Genomic DNA, 15480 nt, shown 5'->3' on the forward strand with positions numbered 1-15480 from the left:
TAGACTGGGGTGTGGGTACCAATGTCTAGTCTGTCCCAAGTCTGGATAGGTTGGTTGAGTCAGGAAGGGCATTCAGTGTAAAACTGTGCCATATCAATTATGTGGACCAGAATAATCAGCTGGGCGACCCTTAAAGAAAATATGGGAGCAGCCAAACGTCATCTGGTCAGTGGGGGTCATGGAGGTTTGTTTTGATTGTTAAATAGGTACAAGGGTAACTGCATACCCACATGGTACAGAATGGTGGGTGTAGCTTAGAAAGTAATCAATGTGTTTACCTCAATTGTGTATTATTGTCTCATGTAAGGTGTTTTTTGAAATCTTTACATTTTTCGCCTGAAATGTTCTGTAATAAGATGGCAGACGGGAAAACTAGGGTTAATACAGTTTATTGTTTCCTTTCTAAGGGTATTTAAAGATGCATAAGATTATTTGCTAAGAAAATACAACAAACATCAACACATTTCGTACATGCTGTAAAACTCTGCTTTACAGGCACACAGCCAAACACACTGACATTTTACACAGGTCATACTATTCAGCCTTATTAACAACGCACATGAGTATGCGACACCTACACTTAAAAGTGTATGCTGTGTTATAAGACTGTCACAAACAGAAATGTCAGGCAAACAAATACAATGACAGAAAATGACATTTTATTTGTTTAAATCTCTGTACTAGGGCTAAATTGCCTGCTTCAGCATTCAGCTACTGTTACTACCAGCATCTTAAAAATAATTCTAATCACTAGTAGTATTAGCACTTTATTGCACATGTTTTTGGACTTTTAGTCTATTTACTACAACAGCACATTAAAATATAATGTATGCATGTTTTGAATGTTCATCTATGTATATATTTTATATCAGTTTTCCTTTTATTCTGAAATTATATGGAGCTGGTTTGGCTGATCTGAAACTAATCATGTAAAAACAGATTTTCAGGTAGAAGGTTGATAATCAAAATCAGTAGTTCTTCAGTGTTTGTTTTTAAGGAATCACATTTTTTAGCAGGGTCCTGAAGTCACAACCCAACTAAACAGTCATAAGTGCCAAATTATTTCAGAATTAACCACAGATGATCACTGTACAGCCTGTGATACATACACTGATGAGCCAAAACATTCAAACCACCCTCCAAAAATGTCCATGTGACAAATGTTGGGCTGGTAGCTCCTCGTAGTTCACATGTTAAATGCAGAGGGGTGTCTCAGAGAGCCGGTCGACAGTGGTGCAGGGAGGGGCAAGCATTAAATTGCCAACAGGTTGTTAGACAGCCAAGATTCTTTCACACATAGGAACATCTATGGCATCTGGTTTGGACCAATAGAGGAGCTACTGTGACTCAGGAATTTTAATACTACTGATGACGTGAATAGGTCACATGGGTCACAACAGTGCATCAAACCTTTCTGTGTTATGGGGCTGTGTAGTTGCAGGCTTATCAAAGTACCCATGCTAACCCCCCTGTGCAACATTGAAAGCATATAAACTGGTCATGCAGGCATCAAAACTGGACACCGGAGCAATGGAACAATTTCGATTGGTTTAACAAATCCTCTTAGATCATGTGGAGAGCTGGGTACACATGCATGATTTAGCCACAGAGAAGATGACATCAGCTCCCAACAAACCAGAGTCCATCATATTAGGTGGGTGGTTATAATGTTCTGGCTCATCGGTGTATTGTCATTTGCACTAATGGCTGATTTTTTATTGGTAACTAAAGTGCAAATTCATCAACACACTTTTTTCTCACATACCCGTGACTCGCACATCACTACCCATCAGTTGAGAATCACTGATTTAGATCATGCTACACGTTAATATCCTAAAACATAAAGTTTACTATGTACTGTAACTGCAGTTCTAAACAATGTTTTGCAATTACGGCTTCCAGTTCATCCTGTTCTGCGTAGTTGTGTACACAGTGTCATTTCTGCACTGCCTTGTGTAATCATCAGGTTGTGCTGCATTTAGCAACAAATAAGTTGTGCACACGAATCTTCTTGTGTATGGATTCCCTGTATTGTCTTGTATGTTGTACCCAAATCCCATAGGCACTATTTTTCATCCCACTATATATGCGTACATGATGTCAAAGTGTCTGCATACATCCCTACATCCATTCTTTTTTAAGTTTTGAGCTCCGGATAAACTAATCACACAAGACAAAAGAAAATCTGCCTGGCTGTCTCTGGATAATGATGACAATGTGATCACCACATCAACTATAAACACTGCTTTAGGCATGCAGGGCTGGAGTGGGTTTTCATTTTTCAGAAGAGGTCATTGAGGTGTGCTTGATTTCAGTCTCATTGTTGTTACAACATCACATAAAAATAAACCTCTTACACTAAATCTTGATATATCATTAATTAGAAGAACTAAAAAATCCAAGGTGCAGGGAAACACAACAGTCCTAACCCTTCACTACCGAGGCACAGACCAGAGAATAATAAAATAATAATGAAATAATTTTATGAACACATTTTATGAACCATGTACACACATGTAAATTATTTTAAGGAGAGAAGCCACAAACATGAGGATGACTGTGGGAAGTTTTTAGTTTTCATCCATATGGTCTGGTAGCACAATAAAAGTAGAACTGTCTATATGAAGACATGGTCAGTTTGTGTGCGCTTTTTGACATGGATGTTTTGTGCAAGTTTATTTTGTGCTGCCTGCAGGCATCGCCATTTCTTAGCATGTTTGTGCATGTTTGATGCATTTTAGAGAGGCAGTAAGACAGTAAAGTGAGTAATTATAACCCTAAGGCAGTGTGAGGACAAGTACATAATGTCAGTCAGTCTAGACACATAATGTAGATATCAGTGGTGTACAGGAAGTGCACTTTACGTTAAAATGACAACGAGCAGTATGGGTTAATGAGTATTGCAAGACAAGTATAGTTCCACCCCTGACCCTCTCTACGTCTTTTTCTTGGCCATGCTGGATCTCAGCATGAGCGTGCACTCCTGTGGAACCTCAGGGTTTTCAATCATGCGTTGCCATAGTCGCTGCTCCTCACCATAGGAATCATTCCAGTCCACCTCCTTCCCATAGCTGAGACCTGGAGGGTAGAAAGTACACTCATCACCAAGTCACTTCCTGCATGCAGCTCTATACCTTTCTCTAACCGAAATGAGCTCAATGTTTAACAGCTTATAAATGAGAAACAAACAAAAATATAAAAAAATAAAAAGGAAACATTCAAAAAGTAACAGGTGATCTTTAACTAATGTCAGTGTCTATTAATGCACATTTGTGGACTGACCAGTCCCAGATCCAAGACGCACTCCCCCGAGGAAGACGTTGCTGGAAAGCGGCTCCTTGTCCCAGACAGTGAGCTCTAGACACACACTGTCCAGGTCGCTGTGCTGCAGACCACAGTAGGTAAATGTGTGATTCCAGCGTGGGTTCACTGAACGCTTCACCACCGATGTCTTGTGTTTTGTGCTTTTCTTGTCATCAGGCAGCAGGTACCTAAAACACATGTTGCTGTAATCTTGCTGTACATAATCTTGTAAATGGACATTTTTGTGTATGTTAAAAAGGCTGTTATGTTTTTCTGTGTGTGGTACATAGGAAAGAATCTTGTCTGGTCTTACCCTTTGACAAATGGATCAGAGGACCCTGATTTGACGGCTGTCAAGTTCTTGGCTTCTTTTACCAGCAGCTCTACCATCCCTCCTTTTGGCAGTGTGATACTCTTCTTCCCTTTTAGAAACCGTCTTTTCACTAAAAGAGAAAAGCTCATGAGTATTATTAAAATATAAAAAAATTAATGCATTAATATTTTCTGGTTTGCTCTGTTTGTACCTTGTATTTGGTCCAGTGGCAGTGAGAGGTTTCTCTCTGCAGGAATGTACTTCAGCACTACAGTCAGCTCGCCTTTATACTGTATCATGGAGTCAGCAGCGCTCTCAGCCTACATGAAACCATTAGTAGCGAACATTACTAGAGCACCATGACCTCACAAATACAAACATGAGTACTGATGTATTAAACTACACACAACTGAAAGTTTGCTGATATTCCAAAACCATGGGCATTAACATTGACCAGTCCTTCCACCGGCACTCCTAACAGCCTTTACCCTTCTGGAAAGGCTTTCCACAAGACTCTGGAGAGTGTCTGTGAGAGATCAAGCCAATTCAGTCAAAAAGCATTTGTTAGGTCAGGCACTAATGTTAAACAAGAAGTTGTGGTTCATAATTCCCAAAGTGTTAAATAGGTTTATGGTTATGCATACAATCATACTGGAACAGAAAAGGCCTTCCCTAAACTGTTGCTTAGAGCCATATAATTTCCATTATGTAATTAATTTATTACACCACAATACCTTTGTCCATATACGCATGTGTGTCTCACCCTGGGTTGTAAGGAGAACCATTCCTCTATCTGGGTATCAAACTCCCAGGTGTCAAAGGTCAGCTCTGTCTCTCCTAAGAAGATATTATGTCCGAAACGGTCATGGTGCCACACAGAAACCTGCAGAGTGCGCGTCTCCAGCTGGGAATGACTCACCACATACTGCACATAGAGAGGAAATGAGAGTCCAAGAGTTCCACACTGTTACAGAAACACACATCCATGAGCACTCAAGCACAAACGTGTCTCACCCTTAGGTTCTCATTAAACACTGGGTCAGTGGTGTTGATTTTGATGCTGGTTTTCCTTTTACTCTGGCGCGACTTGTCTGGTAAAAGGTACGTTTTTACATAACTGCAAAACACACATAAAACAAACATAATTACTCAGGTAATAATGGATTAAGATCTTACAAAAGCTCAATTGCTCAGAAAGATACTGACACCTGTAAAACTTACCAAACCAACAAAATTGTAACCCAAACGCACACATATACAAACTGTTTAGAACGCTTCGTTTTGCTGTCGAGTCAAATCTTGTTAACCAACTCTATTTATTTTGGGGCAACCAAAGTTTCAACCACAATGTCAACTTCTGGGATGTGAGAAAAACTCTGTCATATATACAACAAAAGTTTCCAGATTGAAAAAAGTGAGCTGTAATAAGCGAGCACTGAGAGTGAAAATATTGAATCTCTATGTTGTGTTTGTGTTTTTATATTTATTTGTTGTGCATATTTGTATGCTTGTGCATGCATGTCGGGATCTTACGGGTCAGTACGCTGTCTGCGGTCGTCTGCGGTTGCTAGGCAGCGGCACTCGCGCACAAAAACGTTGAGTGCTCCAGTTTTATAGCTATAGGAAATGTTGAGCAGGATCTCTCCAGAGACACGGGCATTACCGTAGTCACCCATCTCACTGTACACGCTCATCATGCTGTTCAGACTGCTCTGCAAGAGAGGGGACACAACAGCTTTAAAACAGTTTCCCAAACTGAATGTGAGTGTGAGAGACAGAGGCAGTTGACAGGAATATACAGCACGCCAACGTAGACACATAGAGAGAGCACTCACAGTCTCGGCATCCAAGTCGGGTACATTAAGGTAGCCCCACTTTCGCTCTGAGCCTGGAGTAGAAGACTAGAAGGAGGAACAGATCAAAGTAAAAGAAATCGAAGAGTGACAGACTGAAAGCAGAAAAGCATGAAAAACGATAAAAAGAATGACAGGTGACAGGGAAAAGAATTGCCTGATCTACCCTCCTAGTATATGAGAATGTGCCATTTAGCTGTGAACTTTTTTTCAACTGTTTTCTTGTTTTACATTAGCTATTTTACTGAGGTTCCTATAAAATATGTTTCATAAATTAGTTTTAATTTTACAGCAAAACACAACCCAACTTTTATCAAATTAAAATAATTTTGTAAGCATAAATTAAAAAATCCTCTTTAAATCCTGTTCAATTGCCAACTGTACAAAGACAGATTTAATGTTTCAGTGTCCTGTAGTCAACTAATGGCAAAAATTGTTGTGGTTGTGAAAGAGATTTTTTAATACTGTGCTTCATAATGTAACTATTACACATATTTTTAATAATAAACACTTCTGAACTGCAGACAGAATCTTACTTGGCATTTTCTTGCTTAACCAATCAGTGATGTCCCTAATAAAGACATTGTCTAGATGACAGCATGTGTTGCTCCAAAATATATATTTACCCTTCAGCATAAAAGTGCCATTGGCAGGAACACACTCCCATTTCATCAAAGACGCTGACTTTAAACTGTGCATTGGTAACAACTGAGTTCTTTTAGTGTATATTTACTGAAGTAAAAGATTAAATATATCTTCTTTGTGCAGTTTTTATTAAATTGCTGTTTACAAATCTCTACTTTCTGTTTCTACTGTCCCATCTTATTTGGAACTGGGTTTGATGAGAGGTCTAGTATTGAATACAAGGCTATAAATGTATAGATACAAATATAATTAATTTAAGACTATTTAAAAATGGTGTTTTTATGACTGATTCATAAATCTAATATCCTTGTGTGGAAAACATTAGGATAATATATAATATAGAAATAGATATGAAAAGCGCTAATAAAAAAAAAAAGAATGAATTATTTTCTCTCCAATATTTGTATGACAGTGTTATGAATCACTGTAATACAATGTCTCAATCATAACTGGCCTATGTTTAATGTACAAAGCAAGCTTTCATTTATCCATCTTATCCAACACACTTGATATAGTTCACTGGTTGCTTTTTACATAACATTTATGCACTAAGCATGCTGTAAGATACTTCAAAAGCTCTTGGAAGAGCCACGTGTGCTTTATCAATTTTTAATTGAACTTATTTTGTGCTCTGCACTCAGATGTGGCTGAAGTGGCTAGATGTGAAAGGAAAATGAAAAAGATGCATCATCTGAGGAAGTGTGCATCTGTGTCTGTTTAAGAAAATGTAATCGAACGCTGGCATGCGTGTGTTTATCTATTAGGGGGGGAAAGTAATTACCCTGCACTAAAAATAGCTCTGAACCGCATGAAATGACATTTATAAACATGCACATATACATAAAACATATCTACAGAATTACAAACATTTTACATGTACATCAACCAGACAAAGATTGTAAGCTTATACTGGTATGTGTGCACTTAGTGACCACTCTATTAGAAACAACACACTAGTCTTGTGTGTTGGAAAAATTGGAAAAATTCATTGAGGTGTTGGCCCATGTTGACTTGATTACACCATGTATTTACAGCAGATGCAAACTAAAAAAGGTAAAGGAAAAAAAGGTGGCCAAAATAATGGCAACAAACAAAACAAAAAAACCCACCAAAACAGCCAAAAGGTACCACAACACCAGCTGAGTTTCCTGGTAAAGTAAAGAGGTCATGGTTTGGAAAGCAGGTTACTAACAGAGGAGCTGGCGACTTAGTTAGAAAGAAACTGATAAATAGAAACATTTCCACATTGAGTAAATGAATGCTCAACTACGTGTCAACAGGTGAATGACTAATGGGTTCCTCTTAACTGACAATCATCTGTGCCTCCATGCCCCGTCTGCCAGACATAAACAGCATGGCTTGCTTGATTTCTGTGAATCTATTATGCTCCCTTTCTGCTCCAAACTCTGATCATATCTTCTCCCTCTCCTTCAGGGTATTTTTGAGCCTCCCTTTTTGTTTTTCTGTCTCAAAGCTTGACACCCCATTGCACTATGGCTGTGAAGAGTGGTTATTTTATTTTTCAGTAGCCTCTCTGTCAGGTAGAACCAGCCGGGCCAGTATTTGACTATCACAGTTTAGCAGTTTCCAACTAGCACAAACAACCATATCATGGTCAAAGATACTCATATCCAATTTTCCCCTTTTTGAGGTTTGATATAAACATAACTGAAAGCTTCTGACTCATGTCGGTGTGATTTTATGCAGTACTTAGCTGCCATGTGACTGACTGATTGGTCATTGTGCGTTTGTGTTCAGCATTATTACCACTGATTGAGCACTGCTGATACTGTGGGTGGTTTTGTAGTGAGCAGACATCAGGGTGTCAATGTCCTCATCCGAGTCCTAGAACACAAACACAAAGATCCTAAAAATTACACGTGTGCTTGTAAACAATTACAAAAAGTGAAGGACACGTGACTGGAAAGCCAAGTCCGACTCCCATGTAGCTGTGCTATATGTGATAAAAACATCAAAATCCAAAATGTGCAAAATGTGATTTCAGACATTTATGGTTTAAATTTGCTGCTGGCATTCCAGTCCCACTGTGCTACACCTTCTAGATACTAAAGTCATGTGTTTCAGCCACAACAATTGCTAACAGGTGTAATAAATCAATTAAATAAAAAATGACTTAAAAATGACAAACTTTGTAGCAACAGTGTAGGGAAGGCCCTTTTCTGTTCTAGCATGTCTGTGTCCATGTCCGTGTGCACTAAACAAGGTCTATAAAGACACTAAAACATTTTTGGTTTAAAGGAACTCCAGTGGCCTGTACAGAGCCCTGACCTCAGTCCCACTGAACAGCTTTGGAATGACCTGCAGCATCAGTGCCCAGCCAAATCAATGCTTCTCTAAATGAGCTACATGCTTCAGTGCCCAGCCATACTGATGCTTCTCTAAAAAAGCAAAAATTCCCTGACATATTTCAAAGTCCTGTGAGAGGCCTTCTCGGAAAAGTGGCTGTGATTTCTTTTTGAAATGGGTTGTCCAACAAATTTATGGTCAGGTGTCCACATACTACATAGTGCTATATAGGCTATATAGTGTATACTGCCTCCACTGCAATAGCATGTATTGCACTATGCAGTTGTTTAACACTAACAAACAAGATGCACCAACTATTAAAAGCAAGTATAATTTCAGTCTTAGTTTTGTATCTTTTCTGTGTAGTTTGGAATCATTTAAAGGAAGCTGTCAGAATTCCTTAAGGGGTGATACTGAGAGTGCAGTGATGTGTCGAACATAAACTTACCACATTATTCAGTCCTGGAACAGAGTGGCAGCGCCCAGGGAGAGAATCGTTACTGAACTCCTCACCCAAGTTTGTGAGGTCAACCTCAGAGCGACTGCGGTCTGGGAAAAGCAGAGAGAGACAGAGTGAGGGATACAGATTGATCAGTTTTATCCTGTCTGACACTTATCTGTAGTCTCAATCTGTCACATTACTAAAGACCAAGGTCATGTTCATGTGTGTGTGTGTGTGTGTGTGTGTGTGTGTGTGAGAGAGAGAGAGAGAGAGAGAGAGAGAGAGAGAGAGAGAGAGAGAGAGAGAGAGAGAGAGAGAGAGAGAGAGACAGAGAGAGAGAGAGAGAGCGAGTGTGTGATGGTAGGTAATACCTGATGAGAGAGAGGCTCTGGACAAAGCAATAGAAGGTGCAGCTGAGTCTTTTCTGTTCTTCCTGTTGCTGAGTGTCTCAGGGATACTGTCAGTGCTGTGCATACTGCAAACACTCTCTGCTCCATCAGGCTACACACAAAAATATATCAATAAAACATTCTTTTTAATATTATTAGTAATATACTCTTAATATAAGATAATATTTCCACCAATGGACCTACTAAAGTACTCTTAACAAATAAAAACCAAGCAGTATTAGTTAGAGATACTAATTCTTGGGACAAAATATGTCCTACATCAAAAAATCAAGTAAATAATTATAAAATATAATACGTTTTATCTGAAAAACCTTTGTATACTCATAAATTTATTTTATTAATTTTTACTTAAGTACATGTGCACTATATGGCCAAAAGTATTTGGAATTTGTCCATAATACTTTTATCCATATAATGTATTACAGCTAGTAAAACTGTAAGGTGATGTAATCTACATTACAAACCACTCAAATCTACACTTGAATTTATCACAAATCTAAACCAACTAGAAAACAAATCGTAGTAGTGGTAAAAAAAAAAAAATACTGAATTATTAATTATTAATTTAATTATTCTACAAACTCTAGGCTTTGTCTGTCTGGTTTTCATTGAACTATTCTATAGTTTCAATAAATGTGTAATAAATGACATGTATCATTAGTAATCAGTAGTAATTAGATACATTTTAATTTTATTTGAAAACACCCACTCATAATTTCTAAGTTTTAGTTACATTCGGGGCAAAGTGAGTTTTTTTTTAGGAGGAACCATGGTGGAGTCTTGACCTCAACCCCACTGAACACATTTGGCATGAATTGTAACATCAATTGCCAGCCAATCCAACATCAGTGCCTGATCTCACAACAACTTTTTTAACTAAATGGACGCAAACTTCCAAAGCCACACAAGAAAAATCTTCCCAAAAAAGTGGAGGCTGTTGAAGTGGTAACTTCACATTAATGCCCAAGGTTTTGAAATGGCATGTCCACATACTTTTAGCCATATAGTGTACATCTTGGTATGAAACTGCAGACACAGTTATAAGGGAGGAGGGATTCAGGGCAAATTTATATTTACGCCTATGGTTTTGGAAAAGGGTGTTCAACAAGCTTATGGTGAGGTGTCCACTTACTTTTGGCCATATAGTTTGCATGTAGCAGTTTGTGAATATTACATTTTGTGTTTTGCCAATTTACAATAAAAAAATGTTACAAATGATCAATCAGATTTCAGAACCCAGCTGATGTGATGTTGCATGACCTGTAGAATGGTGTAAAATTTAATCTAATCATTGTGTAAGCCTGATTATCAGATGCAGGAGCTTCTATCAGCTAACAATAACAAATATGCAAATATTTACAGATTAAAATACATTAAAAGTACAATTGACTGTGTAGCAACTTTGTGTAATTATAAAATGCTGGTTGTGTGGTGGAGTAAAACAATTACCCTTTTTCTTCCCTCAGCCTGTAGTGGTGATCGACCTGGGTGTAAGCGCATGTTATTTGGTGTGGTTGGTAAACCTGATGACTCCACAGCCACTGGTTTGGTCCTAAGAAACAAAAACAGCTTAAAAAAAACAACAAATGTATTTGGAAATAATTTTCTTATGTACAAAAATGCATGAGTAATAAGGGTGTGTTCACAAATGTAAGGTCTTTTCAACAAACCTGACCCAGTACAAAGGTTTATTACCATAGGGAGTTGCAAAACCTTCATTTAGGCCATGCACACACAAATCACACCCCTCACCCTTTTTTCTTGCCGATGTTCCGGCCAGCACTTCTCTCAGACTGAGGTGAAGCTGATCGCTCAGATTGGGGTGTGCTTGGCCGGTCCAGTCCTGATGGAGTAAGCTTTCTCTGAGATGATTGTCCATCTCCAAACAAAAACACACAAAGATCATTATAGCTTTGCAACATTCATTTTTGTTTGGGTCATGGCAGGTCCAGTTTCACCAAGTAACACTGAGTGTAACCCTGGACAGAGCGCCAATCTATCGCAAGGCTTCGTTCATACCCCAGACATAACCCACAAACATTATGTCAGTGTAGAGTCCTGGCTGGCCAATAGCACCACTGAGATTCAAACCTGAATCTCAACAGTAGTGAGATAGCATAATAAAACACAATCTTTGTAAATTTAACAAGACTTTCGATTAAACACATTTCATTATATTGAACATGCGGATTGAGTAAACAGACACAGTCATGTAGCTTACCTGACACGCTGTTGACTATAGACTGTTTGACCACTTCAGTGCTGATGATTGTATTTTGGTCGAAACGCTTGGCTCGCTCCTCCAGAAACCACTCACCTGTGACCACCTTTAACTGACTAAAGAGACAGATAAAGCTTACTGATTCGACTGATTTGTTTACTGTTTAGATTATTAATTAGATTTTTTCTGCAGACAAGACTGTGGATTAGAGGCCTGATTTACTTCTGGGCTTTTACAAGACCTGGCAACGAGACCACGATGTCCTAATGTTACAACATGCAGATTTAACTAACTGATTTATCTAAGCTCTAGAATGTTTCTAAAACATGATTTAAAGCAGGAGTTGTGTGTAATGAATAACTGTATGTATCTGTTACATTACAACCACATAAAGGCATTTAAATTGCTGACATCTAAACACAAAAGGTAAAAGAGTCCAACTTAGGGATGTTATTGATAAACCAACATAGAGGTTATTGTTTGATTAATGCTGTCTCTAAAAAGAACATTTAAAGCCATTTTAACTGCTGACATTTGAGACAAAACTGAGAATACTGAATCTCTCAAACCCCGAATCTCAGCTGTAGTGAGCTTGAGTATTTTTACTGCTGTGCCGCCCAAACACCCTGTGTAATGTATGCTAACTACAACAGGCTGTTAGCAGTAATAGTGCAGGACAAACGGAAATAGGTCTGACTTATTACATTACATAACCAATAGCCCCGATCTGGCATATTATTCTCCTGAGCAGCTCTACTGGGCAGCAATGTTTTTATTTATTTTTCTACATTTATTTTTATGCATTTCACCCATTTTTTCTCCCAATGTAGTCATCCTAATACCTGATCACATTATACCTCTATTGTTGCAGACCTCCACTCCTGACCATAAAGGGCTGTAACTAACTCATGGATAGTCATGTACAAATCTCTATTATACCCCGTCTCTGTTCAGGTGCCATCAATCAGCCAGCAGAGGCTGTAATTGCAGCAGTTATAAAGCCGGTTATTGGTAGAGCTAAGATTTGAACTCACAAGTTTGAAGTGTCAGCACTGGTGGGCTAGCATGTTTTACCACTGTGCCACCTGGGCACCTGGCAATGTTTTAAGTTCCATTACTGAGTTTGAATTATCTGCTAATTATTCTTCCTAAGCAGTGTAACTAGAATACAGTGTTTTTAGTTCTGATCTTGAGTCTATGAAATCACAGTTAGCTGTTTTTATTTGGTAAGAAAGATGTAAAATTTTCTGTTGCCAGTTATCAGTGATAGCGGGCACAAGAAAAATAAGTAGCTAATTCACTGTCAGAGAAACCGGAACACAATAAAGATCTCTAAAGACTCATTAATAACAAACAGTAAGAAAGAAGTGAACACATAACGTGACTTGTGACTCACGCAGTCTTGGCACACACAGAGCACTGGGTGCGGCTTCGGTCCGCTGAAGCGGCTGTGCAGTAGCTGCAGACACGCCGGTGACATTCGTTACACACACTGCCCCTCTGGAGGATCAGCCCCAGAGCTCTCAGACACACACCACACTCCCGCTGTTCTGGATTACTACGCCGGCCACGCCGCTTCATCTCCAGCAGCTCATTCTTCAGCTTCCTGTAGAAAGTGAAAAACATGCCGTTTGTAGCATTTTACTTCTTGAGAGTTTTTCTAGTTTTATATAAAAATGTATCTAATTATTTGGAAAGAACAGGTGAAATGCTGATTAGCTACCCCCAAACTCTAGCTACATTAATCACAAAGGTAATATACCATGATTCAGTGCAGAGCTGAAAAACTCACACACTTATCCACCCATGCACACGTTTTTTTCTTTTCTTTAATATCAAATCATTAAGTTTAAGGTGCAACAGATAACAGTTTTTCTGTTTTTGTAGGTTAAGTAAGGTTGTCAAAAGGTAAAATCTACAATGATGTATTTTTTTTAGATCGTACTGAGATGACGCCAAAAACTGATATGGCGCAGTTTTTAGGCCTTCCTGACACAACCCTCCTTATTGTATACGGGCTTGGGACTGGCACTGAGAGAGCGCTGACAAGTGCACCTCCCAATGTCTAGACTATTCAGCCATCACAAGCCTTCCCACCCCCCACCAATTTCTGACTGGCTGATAGCGAGATATAACGTTGTGCCACCCAAGAACCCAAAATCTACAATTATTAATATTCATAAACGTAATTACAAGAATTGTAGTCTAATATAAGAATTCTACTTGAAACAGAGACATACAGGTTGATTGACAGTACCTGGCATCATGAATAAAAAAATCATTTATTGAAATGTTGGGCAATGTGCATGGTAATACTGGTCGTAGTTACGTTGATGAAAGTAAAAATATTGCTACCGTATGCGCTTTTCCTCTCGTTTGCAGAGCTTTTCATCTTTTTGCAGAACGCTAAGGATCATCTCCCTCTCGTGCTCTAGAAGGAAGGACAGGTTGATAACTTCTGTCTTCTTGGCCATGATTCTTCAGATGTCACGGCTTTAAAACACCGGGCCCTGATTTACCAGGTTAACTGAAGCACATAGTCAATAAGGGCTAATTTTTCATTCATGCCATGAGAGTCCTGCGTGTGAAATGTCACTTCATGGCATGACGTGACCTTTAGGTTAAGTGGTTCATTTTAGAGCCTGACAGAACCTTGAGTGGGGTGAAACTTTGTCTTTGGTGCAGTCTGTTATTTCACCTGTAGAAGCCTGTTGACATCCTGTTTAGAAGAAAGGAAAAACGTAATTAGTACATGATGACAATAGTACATAAACTATATGGACAAACCATTTTAACACTTGATTAAATTTAAAAACCTTGACTTCATACACACTATATGGCCAAAAGTATTTGGACACCTGACCATGAGCTTGTTGGACATCCAATTTCAAAAGTTTCAGTGACCTCTATGTGATCTTAGTTATAACAACAGCCACACTTCTAAGGCTTCTAAGAATATATTTGAGTATGTCTGTGGGAATTTGTGCCCCTTCAATCAAAAATGCATTTATATGACTGGGCACTGTTGTTGGTCAATAAAGCCTCAATTGATGTTCCAGTTAAATCCGAAGCTGTTCAGTGGTTTATGCCGAATCCCCATCCTGAAGCAACCCCTCTATTTCTATCTGGGCTTGGGACCGGCACTGAGACCACATTGACAAATGTGCTTCCTAATTGCTAGGCTGTTTTGGCCCAACCGGCCAATAGCACTGATTTGATTAGAACCTTCAATACTTTTATCCATATAGTGTAAACAGCTTATATAAAAACACCAGCAAACATTTCCCTACAGCCTATGTACTATAGAATCCTTTAGATCCGGTTTGAGCTGAGTTACGGCTGAGTGACCACACGCTAGCTTGTGTGCAGAGGCAGACTGACTGATGGAGCAGTGTTTCCTTACTGACAGGAACATTGTCAGATAGATTTGTCACAGAGATCAATTTCCTGTTCTGCGCTAGGAATAATTGTAAATCCATTTCTAAGGTCTGTGTTATCAAGCTGTCTGATCTCAGAGCTGGCAGTGCTGCTCATATAGATGTTTGACTGTTTGTGTTTGTGTTTTTGTCTAGTTTGTGTTGCTCATTTGGTAAGTTAATTTGTTGCACATTGTCTGTCTTGAGAGTCACTCAACATAATGAGGACGTCCTAATGTCTGTTAATCATGTTGTCCAGAACACATGCAAAACATGCTTAATGTGGGTTAGCATTGTTGTTTGTTTGTGTAAGTGTGTGTGTGTCCAATGACGTTCCAGTCACATTAGGCTTCTGGGTTTACTGGAAGGATGTGAAGCAAAATGTCTACTGTTCTACACAGCTACATACACACTGGTTTGTTCTAATACCTATTACTATCTATTACTAGTAAAAAGTTTTTCGTTTTTGATTGGTAATTAATAAAAAAAATGTACAAAAAGCCAAGAAGTCCAAATAATTTCTAAATCTAATGTTGATGTCATGTATGAAACTACAGCTGGGCTGTTGTA

The 15480-nt window shown here is 38.7% G+C and overlaps 1 protein-coding gene and 1 long non-coding RNA gene across 2 annotated transcripts; one reads left to right on the forward strand and one right to left on the reverse strand.

The window, feature by feature from the left end:
* The first annotated feature begins 19 nt into the window (after positions 1-19).
* LOC134324262 (uncharacterized) lies at positions 20-3801 on the forward strand. Its single transcript, XR_010014163.1, has 2 exons — positions 20-184; positions 3594-3801. It is a non-coding gene; the product is annotated as an uncharacterized LOC134324262 (long non-coding RNA).
* sytl5 (synaptotagmin-like 5) lies at positions 2555-13999 on the reverse strand. Its single transcript, XM_063005982.1, has 15 exons — positions 13850-13999; positions 12891-13100; positions 11495-11610; positions 11026-11152; positions 10723-10825; positions 9235-9364; positions 8870-8970; positions 7882-7959; positions 5150-5328; positions 4631-4733; positions 4380-4541; positions 3828-3936; positions 3617-3746; positions 3283-3491; positions 2555-3078 (listed from the first exon to the last, which is right to left on the reverse strand). The coding sequence occupies exons 1-15, from the start codon at positions 13966-13968 to the stop codon at positions 2936-2938; spliced, it is 2019 nt and encodes a 672-aa protein (XP_062862052.1). The 5' UTR covers positions 13969-13999; the 3' UTR covers positions 2555-2935.
* Positions 14000-15480: the final 1481 nt, after the last annotated feature.

Source organism: Trichomycterus rosablanca, chromosome 12, assembly GCF_030014385.1.
Source record: "Trichomycterus rosablanca isolate fTriRos1 chromosome 12, fTriRos1.hap1, whole genome shotgun sequence".
NCBI lineage: Eukaryota > Metazoa > Chordata > Actinopteri > Siluriformes > Trichomycteridae > Trichomycterus > Trichomycterus rosablanca.